This window comes from Stegostoma tigrinum, chromosome 3 (genome assembly GCF_030684315.1).
Source record: "Stegostoma tigrinum isolate sSteTig4 chromosome 3, sSteTig4.hap1, whole genome shotgun sequence".
NCBI lineage: Eukaryota > Metazoa > Chordata > Chondrichthyes > Orectolobiformes > Stegostomatidae > Stegostoma > Stegostoma tigrinum.
In genome coordinates, this window is record NC_081356.1 from 109677813 (window position 1) to 109692341 (window position 14529).

The 14529-nt window shown below is 40.5% G+C and overlaps 1 protein-coding gene across 2 annotated transcripts in view; it reads right to left on the reverse strand.

The window, feature by feature from the left end:
* The window catches only part of slc30a5 (solute carrier family 30 member 5), a 55269-nt gene that overhangs the window by 25309 nt on the left and 15431 nt on the right, over positions 1 to 14529 (reverse strand). For both annotated transcript variants that reach the window (XM_059644828.1, XM_059644827.1), the window contains exons 4-8: positions 12981 to 13066; positions 10188 to 10275; positions 7492 to 7579; positions 7242 to 7318; positions 2554 to 2724 (exon numbers count right to left, since the gene is read on the reverse strand). In XM_059644828.1, the coding sequence (XP_059500811.1) occupies positions 2554 to 2724; positions 7242 to 7318; positions 7492 to 7579; positions 10188 to 10275; positions 12981 to 13066 (510 nt within the window). The remainder of the gene's footprint in view (positions 1 to 2553; positions 2725 to 7241; positions 7319 to 7491; positions 7580 to 10187; positions 10276 to 12980; positions 13067 to 14529) is intronic.

Consider the following 14529-nt stretch of genomic DNA (forward strand, 5'->3'; position numbering starts at 1 on the left):
CCTGTGTCCAGCAGTGTGCCACAAGAATCAGTGCTGGATCCACTGCTTTTTCTCATTTATATCAATGATTTAGATATGAACATAGGAGGTATGGTTAGTAAGCTTGCAGGTGACACCAAAATTGGAGGTGTAATGGACAGCGAAGGAGGTTAACTCAGAGTACAAGAAAATGTTGATCAGATGGGCCAAGGAGTGGCGGATGAAATTTAAATTTAGATAAACGTGAGGTGCTGCACTTTGGAAAGGAAAATCAGGGCAGGATTTATACACTTAATGGTAAGATCCTGGGGAGTGTTGCCAAACATAGAAACCTTGGAGTGCAGGTTCATAGTTTCTTGGAAGTGGAGTTCCAGGGTGGACGGAATAGTGAAGGTGGCATTTGGTATGCTACTTTTACTGGTCAGCGTATTGACTACAGGAGTTGGGAGGTCATGCTGTGCCCGTATAGGATACTGGATAGGCCACTTTTGGAATACTGCAAGCAATTCTGGTCCCTCACTATGGGAAGCATATTGTGAAACTCGAAAGGATGCAAAAAAGATTTATAAGGATGTTAAAATGTGAGGCTGGATGAACACAGCAGGCCAAGCAGCATCTCAGGAGCACAAAAGCTGACGTTTCGGGCCTAGACCCTTCATCAGAGAGGGGGATGGGGGGAGGGAACTGGAATAAATAGGGAGAGAGGGGGAGGCGGACCGAAGATGGAGAGTAAAGAAGATAGGTGGAGAGAGTGTAGGTGGGGAGGTAGGGAGGGGATAGGTCAGTCCAGGGAAGACGGACAGGTCAAGGAGGTGGGATGAGGTTAGTAGGTAGCGGGGGGTGCGGCTTGGGGTGGGAGGAAGGGATGGGTGAGAGGAAGAACCGGTTAGGGAGGCAGAGACCGGTTGGACTGGTTTTGGGATGCAGTGGGTGGGGGGGAAGAGCTGGGCTGGTTGTGTGGTGCAGTGGGGGGAGGGGACGAACTGGGCTGGTTGAACCCTAACCCCCCCCCCTCCCCCCACTGCACCACACAACCAGCCCAGCTCTTCCCCCCCACCCACTGCATCCCAAAACCAGTCCAACCGGTCTCTGCCTCCCTAACCGGTTCTTCCTCTCACCCATCCCTTCCTCCCACCCCAAGCCGCACCCCCCGCTACCTACTAACCTCATCCCACCTCCTTGACCTGTCCGTCTTCCCTGGACTGACCTATCCCCTCCCTACCTCCCCACCTACACTCTCTCCACCTATCTTCTTTACTCTCCATCTTCGGTCCGCCTCCCCCTCTCTCCCTATTTATTCCAGTTCCCTCCCCCCATCCCCCTCTCTGATGAAGGGTCTAGGCCCGAAACGTCAGCTTTTGTGCTCCTGAGATGCTGCTTGGCCTGCTGTGTTCATCCAGCCTCACATTTTATTATCTTGGAATCTCCAGCATCTGCAGTCCCCATTATCTCTGATACTCTCTTTATAAGGATGTTGCCAGGATTGGAAGTTCTGAGCTAATGGGAGAGGATGAACAGGCTGGGGCTATTTTCCCTGGAGCATTGGAGGCTGAGGAGTAACCTTATAGAGGTTTATAAAATCATGGGGCATGGATACGATGAATAGACAAGGTCTTTTCCCTGGGGTAAGGGAGTCCAAAACTAGAGGGCATCGGTTTAAGGTGAGAGGAGAAAGATTTAAAAGGGATCTAAGGAGAAACCTTTCACACAGAGGATGGTGCATACATGGAATGAGTTGCATAGGAAGTGGTGGAGGCTGCTACAATTAAAGGCATCTGGATAGGTATATGAATAGGAAGGGTTTGGGGAATATGAGTCAAATGTTGGCAAATGGGACTAGATTTATTTAGGATATCTGGTCAGCATGGGCAAGGTAGACCAAAGGCTCTGTTTCCATGCTGTACATTCTGTAATTCGAAGACAGAGCGAGGACAGTCAAGGACTCTTCCCCAAACAAATGGGCAGAGGGGTCATTCGAAAGCAGCTAGAGTCAGAGAGCTCATTTGATCATTACCTTTGATTGCCAAGCGAAGCAAAATACAAAATAGAATGAGAATTCTAAATTTGATTTATTGGGGCTCAAGATGAGAGTTTAAATTAGTAAGGATGGTCATGACTAAGTAATGGTGCTGGTGGTTTATGGTGTAATAAACAGAGATTTAGATTTTGTACTTTAATGAAGAAATAGGTTGGAAAGCCTAGAAGAACATTCTACACTTTGCTGAAGGTGCATGTAGCAACGTAGGCAAAAGTGGGAAGGCAGGAATTAATGAAGATAATGTCAAGAAGGTTGAGATAAGTGATTGTGGTCATTTTATAGAATGAGTTTAAAGCTCAGTCTGAAGTTGTGCAGATTACCAACTGAACAGCTTGCCCAGCCTATTTAAAACCAAGGGAAGGGATGGAGTCAGTGACAATGGAGGAGATGTTTTGATGCAGAAGAAAAATGATACACCATTCATTTTATTTATATTACTTTAAACCAAGATGGACAATTTGTTAATTTTCAGCAAACCCGCTTACCCAGCATTTTGATAATTGCAATCAGAGTGGTAAATATGCTATGTCTATTACCTCTGTTGTTACAGTCAATATGACTACCCACGGAAACAATAACATTGCTGAAGTTAGGGTAGATAAGGTGTGCAGGCGTTTGGCTCCACCGACATCCACAGACAGCTTTCTGGAAGCTGTATGAAAACCAACTTTGAAACACAACGACATCACCAGTAATAAAACTCCACCCTAAAAGGGACAAATTAAAAAAATGTGAGATGGTGAACTTGAAAACAACACTATTTAAAAAATGCATGCGGGAAATTGAAATTCCACAAACTGAATATGAACTAGTTTTTATGCTTCCACATCAGAAAGATATTTCCTTGGCCCTATTCTTTAAAAATTGTTTTTTTGCTGTCTGTTTAGGGTAGCACTCTGTGCTTCAGTCTCTGGCTGAGACAGTGAAGTAGTAAGGTGGTCACTCCTGACATCCACCAATTTGATCTCCACCTTGGGTCCAGTAAACTAATGGGTGACTTTAACTTTCCGAATATTGATTGGAACCTCCTTCGAGCAGAAGATTTGAATGGAGCTGTTTTTGTAAGGTGTGTTCAGGAGGGTTTCCTAACGCAGTACGTTGACAGGCCGACGAGGGGAGAGGCCATTCTAGACTTGGTGCTCGGAAACGAGCCGGGGCAGGTATCAGATCTTGTGGTGGGAGAGCATTTTGGTGATAGTGACCATAACTGCCTCACATTCTACATAGCTATGGAGAAGGAGAGGATTAGGCAGAATGGGAGGATATTTAATTGGGGAAGAGGAAACTATGATGCGATTAGACATGAGTTAGGAAGCATGGACTGGGAGCAGTTGTTCCATGGTAAGGGAACTATAGACATGTGGAGACGGTTTAAGGAACAGTTGTTGGGAGTGATGAGTAAATATGTCCCTCTGAGACAGGCAAGAAGGGGTAAGATTAAGGAACCTTGGATGACGAGAGCGGTGGAGCTTCTAGTGAAAAGGAAGAAGGTAGCTTACATAAGGTGGAGGAAGCTAGGGTCAAGTTCAGCTAGACAGGATTACATGCAGGCAAGGAAGGAGCTCAAAAATGGTCTGAGGAGAGCCAGGAGGGGGCACGAGAAAGACTTGGCAGAAGGAATCCGGGAAAACACAAAGGCATTTTACACTTACGTGAGGAATAAGAGAATGGTCAAAGAAAGAGTAGGGCCGATCAGGGATAGCAAAGGGAACTTGTGTGTGGAGCCTGAGGAGGTAGGGGAAGCCCTAAATGAGTTTTTTGCTTCTGTCTTTACGAAAGAAACCAACTTTGTAGTGAATGAAACCTTTGAAGAGCAGGTGTGCATGCTGGAATGGATAGAGATAGACGAAGCTGATGTGCTGAAAATTTTGTCAAACATTAAGATTGACAAGTTGCCAGGCCCGGATCAGATTTGTCCTCGGCTGCTTTGGGAAGCGAGAAATGCAATTGCTTCGCCACTTGCGAAGATCTTTGCATCGTCGCTCTCCACTGGAGTCGTACCTGAGGACTGGAGAGAGGCAAATGTAATTCCTCTCTTCAAGAAAGGAAATAGGGAAATCCCCGGCAATTATAGACCGGTAAGTCTCACGTCTGTCGTCTGCAAGGTGTTAGAAAGGATTCTGAGGGATATGATTTATGACCATCTGGAAGAGCATGGCTTGATCAAATACAGTCAACACGGCTTTGTGAGGGGTAGGTCATGCCTTACAAACATTATCGAGTTTTTTGAGGATGTGACTAGAAAAGTTGATGAGGGTCAAGCTGTGGATGTGGTGTATATGGACTTCAGTAAGGCATTTGATAAGGTTCCCCATGGTAGGCTCATTCAGAAGGTCAGGAGGAATGGGATACAGGGGAACTTAGCTGCTTGGATACAGAATTGGCTGGCCAACAGAAGACAGCGAGTGGTAGTAGAAGGAAAATATTCTGCCTGGAAGTCAGTGGTGAGTGGAGTTCCACAGGGCTCTGTCCTTGGGCCTCTACTGTTTGTAATTTTTATTAATGACTTGGACGAGGGAATTGAAGGATGGGTCAGCAAGTTTGCAGATGACACAAAGGTCGGAGGTGTCGTTGACAGTGTAGAGGGCTGTTGTAGGCTGCAGCGGGACATTGACAGGATGCAGAGATGGGCTGAGAGGTGGCAGATGGAGTTCAACCTGGATAAATGCGAGGTGATGCATTTTGGAAGGTCGAATTTGAAAGCTGAGTACAGGATTAAGGATAGGATTCTTGGCAGCGTGGAGGAACAGAGGGATCTTGGTGTGCAGATACATAGATCCCTTAAAATGGCCACCCAAGTGGACAGGGTTGTTAAGAAAGCATATGGTGTTTTGGCTTTCATTAACAGGGGGATTGAGTTTAAGAGTCGTGAGATCTTGTTGCAGCTCTATAAAACTTTGGTTAGACCGCACTTGGAATACTGCGTCCAGTTCTGGGCGCCCTATTATAGGAAAGATGTGGATGCTTTGGAGAGGGTTCAGAGGAGGTTTACCAGGATGCTGCCTGGACTGGAGGGCTTATCTTATGAAGAGAGGTTGACTGAGCTCGGTCTCTTTTCATTGGAGAAAAGGAGGAGGAGAGGGGACCTAATTGAGGTATACAAGATAATGAGAGGCATAGATAGAGTTGATAGCCAGAGACTATTTCCCAGGGCAGAAATGGCTAGCACGAGGGGTCATAGTTTTAAGCTGGTTGGTAGAAAGTATAGAGGGGATGTCAGAGGCAGGTTCTTTACGCAGAGAGTTGTGAGAGCATGGAATGCGTTGCCAGCAGCAGTTGTGGAAGCAAGGTCATTGGGGTCATTTAAGAGACTGCTGGACATGTATATGGTCACAGAAATTTGAGGGTGCATACATGAGGATCAATGGTCGGCACAAAATTGTGGGCTGAAGGGCCTGTTCTGTGCTGTACTGTTCTATGTTCTAAACTACAATGAGTGGTCAGCCATTCTGGAGTTCATTTCATGCTTCCCTTGGATGGAACAGCCTAGTGCTTAACACAGGAAAACAAAGGCATGAATATGCATGTATCAATTTCATAAATTGATTACAAAACAATTGGGCCCCCAATGTTACCAGCATAATTAGAAGGCTGCACTTTTCATGCCCCACTTTTAGGCATGAATACAGCTGAGGCCTCCAGGGCATCTCAGGTGTAACCATAATAATGTTGGGAGGGGAAGGAATGTAGAACATAAAACGTAGAATATATAATAGTACAGCACAGTACAGGCCATTTGGCCCACGATGTTGTGCCAAACTTTTACCCTAATCCTATGGTCTATCTAACTTCTACCCCTTACCTTATACTATCATCCATATGCCTATCTAATTGCAGCTTAAATGCCCCTAATGAGGCCAACTCTACTACCCTCTCCAGCAAGGCATTCCACGCCCCGACCACACTGAGTAAAGAATGTACCTCTGACGTTTCCCCTATATCTACCTCCACTCACTTTAAAACTATGCTCCCTCGTAATAGCTACCTTCACCCTAGGAAAAAGTCTCTGGGTGTCTACTCTATCTATACCCCTGATCATTTTGTATACCTCTGATCATTTTGTACACCTCTATCAAGTCACCTCTCATCCCTAGTCTTTCTAAAGAGAAAAGCCCTAGCTCTCTCAACCTTTCCTCGTAAGACATTCCCTCCATTGCAGGCAACATCCCGGTAAATCTCCTCTGCACCCTTTCCAACGCTTCCACATCTTTCCTGTAATGTGGTGACAAGAACCGGACACAATACTCCAGATGTGGCCAAACAAGGCTTTTGTACTGCTGCAGCATAACTTCATGGCTCTTGAACTCAATCCCTCTATTAGTGAAAGCTAATATACCATACGCCTTCTTAACAACTCTATCCACCTGGATGGCAGCTTTCAGGGAACTGGGGACATGAACCCTGAGATCCCTCTACTCCTCCACACTGCCAAGAATCTTTCCGTGAACCTGTATTCTGCTTTCAAATTTATCCTTCAAAACTGAATCAGCTCACACTTTTGTACCATTCATATAACAGGGAAATCCCTTTTGTTGGGTTTTAGGACTGGGCAGCCAGTCTTCAATTGCTGCGCCCCCTAAATGGAAGAACCTTCTCCTCCAATGCCTTCTGGACTGTTGTAGGGAAGCCAACTCCATTAAGCTGGCAGCCCTTGCACAAGGCAGGTGGTCACTTAACTGCCGAATTGAAAATCGCTTCTAATTTATGCCTGAATTATAGAAATTGACAGGCTCTGTCACTCAAGATTGGCAGGAAGAGTATCCACCAGAAATTGCTCGCTCGTTGGGGATCCCCACTGCTCACCTAATTGTTTTTTAGCTTTCATAGTAGGGTCTTTTAAGCAGTTTCTAAGGCCTGCACTGCTGCTCAAAATCAGTTTGGTCAGCAAGACCATTTTGCAGTGCAGACTAAACAATGACTCACACGGTTGAAGACTGAATGTAGACTACACTTGACAAGGCAACAGCGTGGTGCTGTGCACACGCCAACTAAAATATAATAGAAATGGTAAACAATGCATTACGCGTTCTTTAAACACAAAGTTTTAGCAAACAGTCTTGGCAAAAATGTATACTTTTGGAATGCTGAGTGTGACTTCATTTGACAATTGTTAATACAGATTATAATACTAAAATGTTAATTCCTTAAAGATGTTTCGAATGTTAGGATGGCATCCTATCAATACTGCTAGCAAATGTCACCCTTGCTATTCCAAAGGAATTACCTTGTGGTCTGCTACTCCAAGAAGAGAGATGACTGTGTACAGTGCATGTGTTAATGCACTGTCATGATGGCCCTCAGCTACAAGATAGAATTTAGTTAAAGAAACAAGCAGTATATGTATATTATTTACTGGTTAAATAAATCAGTCAGATTTCACTAATTAAAAAACAGATGTTGCCCAATTAATAAAGAGAAATCCACACATACATCTTACACAAATACAACGCACCAGCTCTTATCAGAAAGGATACGGTGTTCAGCCATTTTAGCCATCAGATCATCATTGTCAAACAATAATAAACAGATGACAGCGATAATGAAGAAAACTGCTCCTCTTGTCTACGGATGGGAAAAAATATACGCATTTTGATTAATTAAATGTAAAATCGCAAGTTTAACTGGATTACATACAATCTGTTAAACCAAGAGCTTTTGAGTTTTTAAATGGCTGGAAGCCTCCACCTAATATTTTACACATTCCAAGGGATCCCTTGCCTAAAGATTTGTAAAGTCTTTAAAAAGATTAGAAAAAGAAAATGTTAAAATGAAGAAAACAGTCATTTTCATATTTGCTGGTAAACTGATAATACTGACAAACGCAGGAAATTCATCAAGTAGAGCAAACTCAGGCCCTTTCAAAAGCTTAAAGGCCAGGAGCCCTGAAACATTGGGGTGGGAGATGCTTGAAACTCTCTTCCACAGACGGCAGTGGACGTTAAGTCAGTTGTTAATTTTAAATCGGAGATCAGTAGGGTTTTGTTAAGCATAAGTACTAAGGGCCACGGGCCAAAGACAGGTATATGGAGTCAGGCCATAGATTAGCCATGATCTCATTAAATGGAGCACGCTCAAGGTACTGAATGGCCTACGCCTGTCTCTACGCTCCTAAGATCATGCTCACAGAACTCAGGTTAATTTGTGCTGTCATCGCTTGTGGAATAGGATAGCTCCTGGAAGTACACATCTTGAAGTTTTTCATGAAGACAGTTTTGAAGGACTTTATGACTCAGGTTGATATCCTATATATTGAATGAATTACAATGACCATTCATAAAGACCGATTTACTGTGTATGACAGTTACTGGTGATGGACCAATGGTATTATTAATCTACTATTAATCCAGAGATTTAGGTAATGTCCTGGATTCGAATCCCATCATAGCATATTTCAATAGAAATCTGGAGTTAACAGTCAGGATTCATGGGCATAATTACTGTTGATTATTGAGGGGAAACCCATCTGGCTCACTAATATGCTTTAGGGAAGGAAACTGGGCCTCCTTACCTGATCTGGCGTACTCATGAACTCCAGATCTACAGCAATGTGGCGGACTCTTAAAACTGCCCGCTGGGCAATTCAGGATGTCAATAAATGTTGGTCTAACCAGTAATGTCATCATCCCATAAATGAATAAAGGAAGTTATAATTTATAATCAACAGCAACTTGCCCGTTAATTCACACAGAGTTTATAGTGATTTTTGGTATTACCATGGGTGGCGAAAATGTTTTGCTTGATTTTTTGCAAGGTAAAAAAAACTCTTTTTAAACAATGGAATCTGGCGGCATCTTTTCTTTAGCAAATTTACAAGATTTCAGATTTTTAAAAAAACATTAACTGGTTTCAACAAAAAATGCAATAAGAATGTACTGTATCATGTTGCATAAATAATACACAATATTTATAAATATAACTTGTTAAACCTGCAATTGATGATTCTCAGTTTACAATTGGCTTCATTAAATATCCTTTTCATACCAAAATATCCAAATAGAGTGGGGAAAAATGAAACACATACATAAGCATTACAGAAATACAGGACAGCAAAAGCAATAATGTTTAGAAAATGCATTACTCAATCTTCGGTCACATTATAGAAACCCTCTGATTGCGTTGCATGTGGTTATACTTAAACTTATTCAAGTTGAATAAAATGAAGACTAATTAAAATACATTAAAATTAGTCACTGTATAACAATCAATTTAGAATCTTCTATTATAGCATAATAAATAGATACTAGTCTATCCATAAATTATCTAATTGTCAAGATGCAACTTCTGAACCTGAAAACAGACTAGATGCTCACCTTAGCAGTCAATGAAATTTCAAAGACATAATAGTTTGGCAATCTCTCAAAATTCCACTTTACTTATTTATCATTCAACATTTAACCTGGTTGCTTCAAAGATGTGAATGATGCCATTCCTCAAAGCATGTCAATTCATCAAATCACAAAGATACTTTAATTGAAACAAATTAATTCAAAGATGTTATATCAATGCATTGTGCAGATTCATTCTTACTAATGGATGATATTGATTAATGTTGCATTTGTGTTTCTCAGGTATAATCTAGGGTTGTGATCATATGCCAAGAGTTAAAATATGTAAATGTTTAAAGACATTGATAAGCATGCCATTCAGAAAACAGGTTTAATTAATGTTCATCATTAGAATTCTTCTAAAATCATAGCTTAAATTAAGCAATATTTGTTTTGTGGCCATTTTCAGACCTTTAGGCATTTGTTCCCAGGAGTAAATTTGTTCAATATTTTAAAAAATCTCCACTTTATTGTTTCAAATTTAAAGTAATAAATTCAACAGATTTGTAAAGTAAATATTTAACATACAGCTTTACAAACACATTTGTTTAATTAAACTAAACTCCTGATTTCAAAGATCTATTTATAGTATATACAATACTTCAGGAAAAGTTGTCTTCACATAAACAAACACACAAACCAAAATAATTATCACAGTCTGTCCAAAAAAAAAATCAGTTGTAAAAATGTTTTAAGTTGCATTGTCTATTTATCTCATGAAACTAATCTAAACAGTTATGGAATTTATCCCGTAAACTTCGAAGGGCAACATTTCCCAAGAACGATATTCTTTGTATTTTTACAATAATAAAAACTGCACAGAATGCATTTGAGATGCACTGTACCTTTGCTGGACCTCCACTGGAGCTGGTAAACAAAACACCAAGCAGAGAAATGATAACAATGTCACTGTGCTCAAATAGAAGTACTGTTCTGTAAAGACATAATGTAATGGCACATATTTTTAGTATTTAAAGTCCCTAATTAAAATGATTAGAAAAAACCATATCACAATAAATATGCCACAAAATGCAGTAGAACTGGCTCAAAGTCATACATTATTCCAAAAACATAAAAATGGACTGAATTGGATGATCATTAAAAAGCACCAAATGAATGCAAGGACACTGCTCCACGGAAAGGAAACATAGGAAATATGAGGAGTAGGTAATTAATCCTATTGAGCCTGCTCAGTATGATCATGGCTGATCCTCCAACTTAATGCCTCAGTCTCGCTCTCTCCCCTCACCACTTGACACCTTAAGCTTCTAGAAATCTATTTTATATGTTGGCAAAAGAAAGACAACTTGTAAGACAATATGAAAACTGCATTTGCCTATTTCCTTGCATCTTGCTAAATACAAGGCACTTGTAAAAGCCTGCAAGCAAATGAGAACAAACATATAGCATAAGATAACCTTGAGACGACCTGGGCAAATTTCAGTCTGTGGAAGCTTCTGATTCTGTCAAAATTATGCCAAGAAAAATGCATAAAAGTGAAAAACATGCTTAAAATGTAAAACAACTGATAAACAAAGGTCTCTTTCAGTAATTATTTTTAAAATACACTAACTACCTCATGATTTTACCATCTATAAAGTCTAAGCAAATTTCCCATTGTGTGTACAGTCCTGCAATTTTGAACATTGCCATTTTGAATATTGTAACTAATGCTGCCGTGCTCAGGATCTCAGGATAAACGTTAGCCAAGAAATGCTTGAACCCTTTGTAAGAAGTAAGAATTCAAGTTTCAGGTGCACTTTACCAAAAAGCATAGCCTTAATTTCCCCTGCTCCTTCTCACCTGTGTCGCAATTCCAAATCAAGAATGTTCCTGGCAGACTTAAAGTTAAGAGGAGGAGCAGAACCCAAGCAGTTAGAATTAGGGCCCTTACTACATTTACCATGCAGAGATCTTCTGCAGAACGAGAGTTTGACTACCACATTAAAGATATTAGCACATGTGAAGGAGCCTGGAAAGTAGCACAGATAAGCGCACATTCACAATTACCTACTGCAGGTTTGATCTTCATTCTGGTTTTTCAAGTAGGTACATTGGAATTTTAATGCTTCAGCTTAATGTTCACTTAAATTTTGACATTTTTTGAAAAGTCAAATCAATGCTTATATAGATTTGTTTCTGCAGTCTTACAGTTTCCTTCCCAAAATGTGCTAATTCTGGCTAAGATATGGCACAATGTATACTGGCAATACTTCAGCAACTCAAAAATTTGACTGAATTGAACTAAACTGAATTTTATGAGGAAAGTCACTTTATACAGCTGGTTCAAGTCCTCCATGAAGAAATCAATTGATGAAATCTATACAAGCTTCAGTACCTGCAACGTAAGAATTGCACTTTGGTTTATAATTTTTATTTTTTTTCAATATCCTGTCCAATGTTATCTGCTAAATTTGTCTACTTAACTATATGATTTTACAGGTTTCCATGTTTGATATTCCAAAATTGATTAGTCAATATATTAATTTTCCAATACAAACAATCTGCAATTTATCCTTTGCATTATTAAAAACCATTAGTATTATTGGTTAACATTTTTAAAAATGTTTCAAATAGCTTATCTACACTATTCTTTGTCAGTATGGTTGTCTACTACACTTTCATCCAGCCCTGTTCTCAGCCCCTCAAAATTAGTATTTATCCAATCTATCAACTTGATTCTGTAATTTTGATATCCTCCTCCATAATCGTCTTAAATTGCATTATATGGCCTAGGTGTTGCTCTATTTGTCTCTCTCATCTGTTCGGTTCATTCTCCATTACTAGATCGTACTGTAAATCTTCCTCTTCTTAAACTTCTAACACATTTGTTAGATAGGACACTGTACAAATTGTAGGAACTTTACTTCCTTATTTCCTTTTTCTACATCTTCTGTTCAATTAAATTTGGGGAGTTCCAATCCCCAGTGATTACTATTCTACACTTATCACTCAATTCTCCAATTTGTCTGTATACCTCCTCTTGAACTGCCTTTCATTACTATGTGGTTTGTGGACTAACACCAATTATTGAACTGAACCTGTATTGTTTTTACCTCTATACACATGGATTCTACTTTTTTTCTTGCTGATACTGAGCTCCTTTTTTCTACTGCCAATATCCCGAATAAGTAGTTAGTCCATCTCCCTGTTATCCCTCTATCTTTTTAAAATTTGCCATAAATGTTTAATTCCTAGTCCTGATTTTTACGTAACCACGTCCCAGTAATTTCTACAATTTATGTTACCTCCTAAGGCACCGTGCTTACAGCTTCTCTGTGTGGTCTAAATGTTTAGACTTGCAAACAATTTAACTCATTTTTCATAGAATTTCCTCTCAATGTACAATTAACCAACTTCTTAAGCTCCTGTTCTACAACTCTACTTAGTCCCTTGCCATCAATGTTTTAGAACCTGCTGCTAAAGGAACCTTGCTGCACTATGTTTGTAAATGGTATTTTCTACGGCCAGAACGTGTTGATAGAGGAGGAGCAACTTGTAGAAAGCTCCTTCATTCTGGATGGTATTGATCTTATTACATGTCTTGGAGTTGCAATCCTGCAGACAAGTCACTGTCCATGAAAATTATTGCATTACACCAAAGCTAAATATTGATACATAATTTAAAAAAGAATTACCTCAAGGGTCCACAAAGCGTGAGTCCAAAGAACCACAACAGCAAAATAATGCAACCACCAACCGCATGTTTACCGATCTTGACCCACTGCAAAAATATAATCATGTATTTCAGAATGGTGTATTTTGTTTAGCTCAGTCTACACCAAAGTAAATTTTACTTCTAATGGATTCATGATTACCATATAAATCAATGCAACTTATAATAATTTCTTCAATGGAGAACAGACAGTATGCCAAACTGCTTGAGATTCTTGACAGAAAGTCACGACTGGCTAATTTTGCAAACAGTGCTTGGCAGACCAACTGTTTAAAAGGTCAAAGAGGTTTGCTTTAGGTGGAAAGTATTTAAATTTTCTAGGCCAATAGAATTTTGCTAAAGCTAAATCCAGTTGCTTGTCAGAAATATTTCCAACTGAAACACATTTAGAAAATGATAGGAGTTGAATCAGAACTTAAGGTTTATTTGACAAGTTCTCCAAACAGCAGAGATGGTTAAAAAAAAACTGGTAATTATGCCCTAGGGCAATCAAACCCAACTGTTCCAGATTGTGAAATTTTAACAAAATCTGAAACTAAAAGAACAAAGAACAAAGAAAATTACAGCACAGGAACAGGTCCTTTGGCCCTCCAAGCCTGCACCGATTGAGATCCTCTGTCTAAACCTGTCACCTATTTTCTATGGGTCTGTATCCCTTTCCTCCCTGCCCATCCATGTACCTGTCCAGATACAACTTAAAAGACACTATCATGTCCTCATACCACCTCTGCTGGCAACAAGTTCCAGACACCCACCACCCTCTGCACAAAGAACTTTCCCCGCAGATCTCCCATAAACTTTCCTCCTCTCACGTTGAATTCATGACCCCTAGTAATTGAGTCCCCTACTCTGGGAAAAAGTTTCTTGCTATCCACCTCGTCTATACCCCTCATGATTTTGTAGACCTCAATCAGGTCCCACCTCAATCTCCGTCCTTCTAATGGAAATAATCCTAATCTAATCAACCTTCCTTCATAGCTAGCGTCCTGCATACCAGGCAACATCCTGGTGAACCTTCTCGACCCTCTCCAAGCATCCACATCCTTTTGGTAATGTGGCAACCAGAACTATACGCAGTACTCTAAATGTGGCCGAACCAAAGTCTTATACAACTGCAACATGCCAACTTTTGTACTCAAACCCCGTCCGATCAAGGAAAGCATGCCGGATGCCATCTTGACCACTCTATTGACCTGCGTTGCAACCTTCAGGGAACAATGGACCTGAACACCCAAATCTCTCTGAACATCAATTTTCCCCAGGACTTTTCCATTTACTGTATAGTTTGCTCATGAATTAGATCTTCCAAAATGCATCACCTCGCATTTGCCCAGATTGAACTCCATCTACCATTTATCTGCCCAACCCTCCAATCTGTCTATGTTCTGCTGTAATCTCTGACAGTCCCCTTCATTATCTGCTACTCCATCAATCTTCGTGTCATCTGCAAACTTGCTGATCAGACCACCTATACCTTCCTCCAAATCATTTGCATATATCACAAACAACAG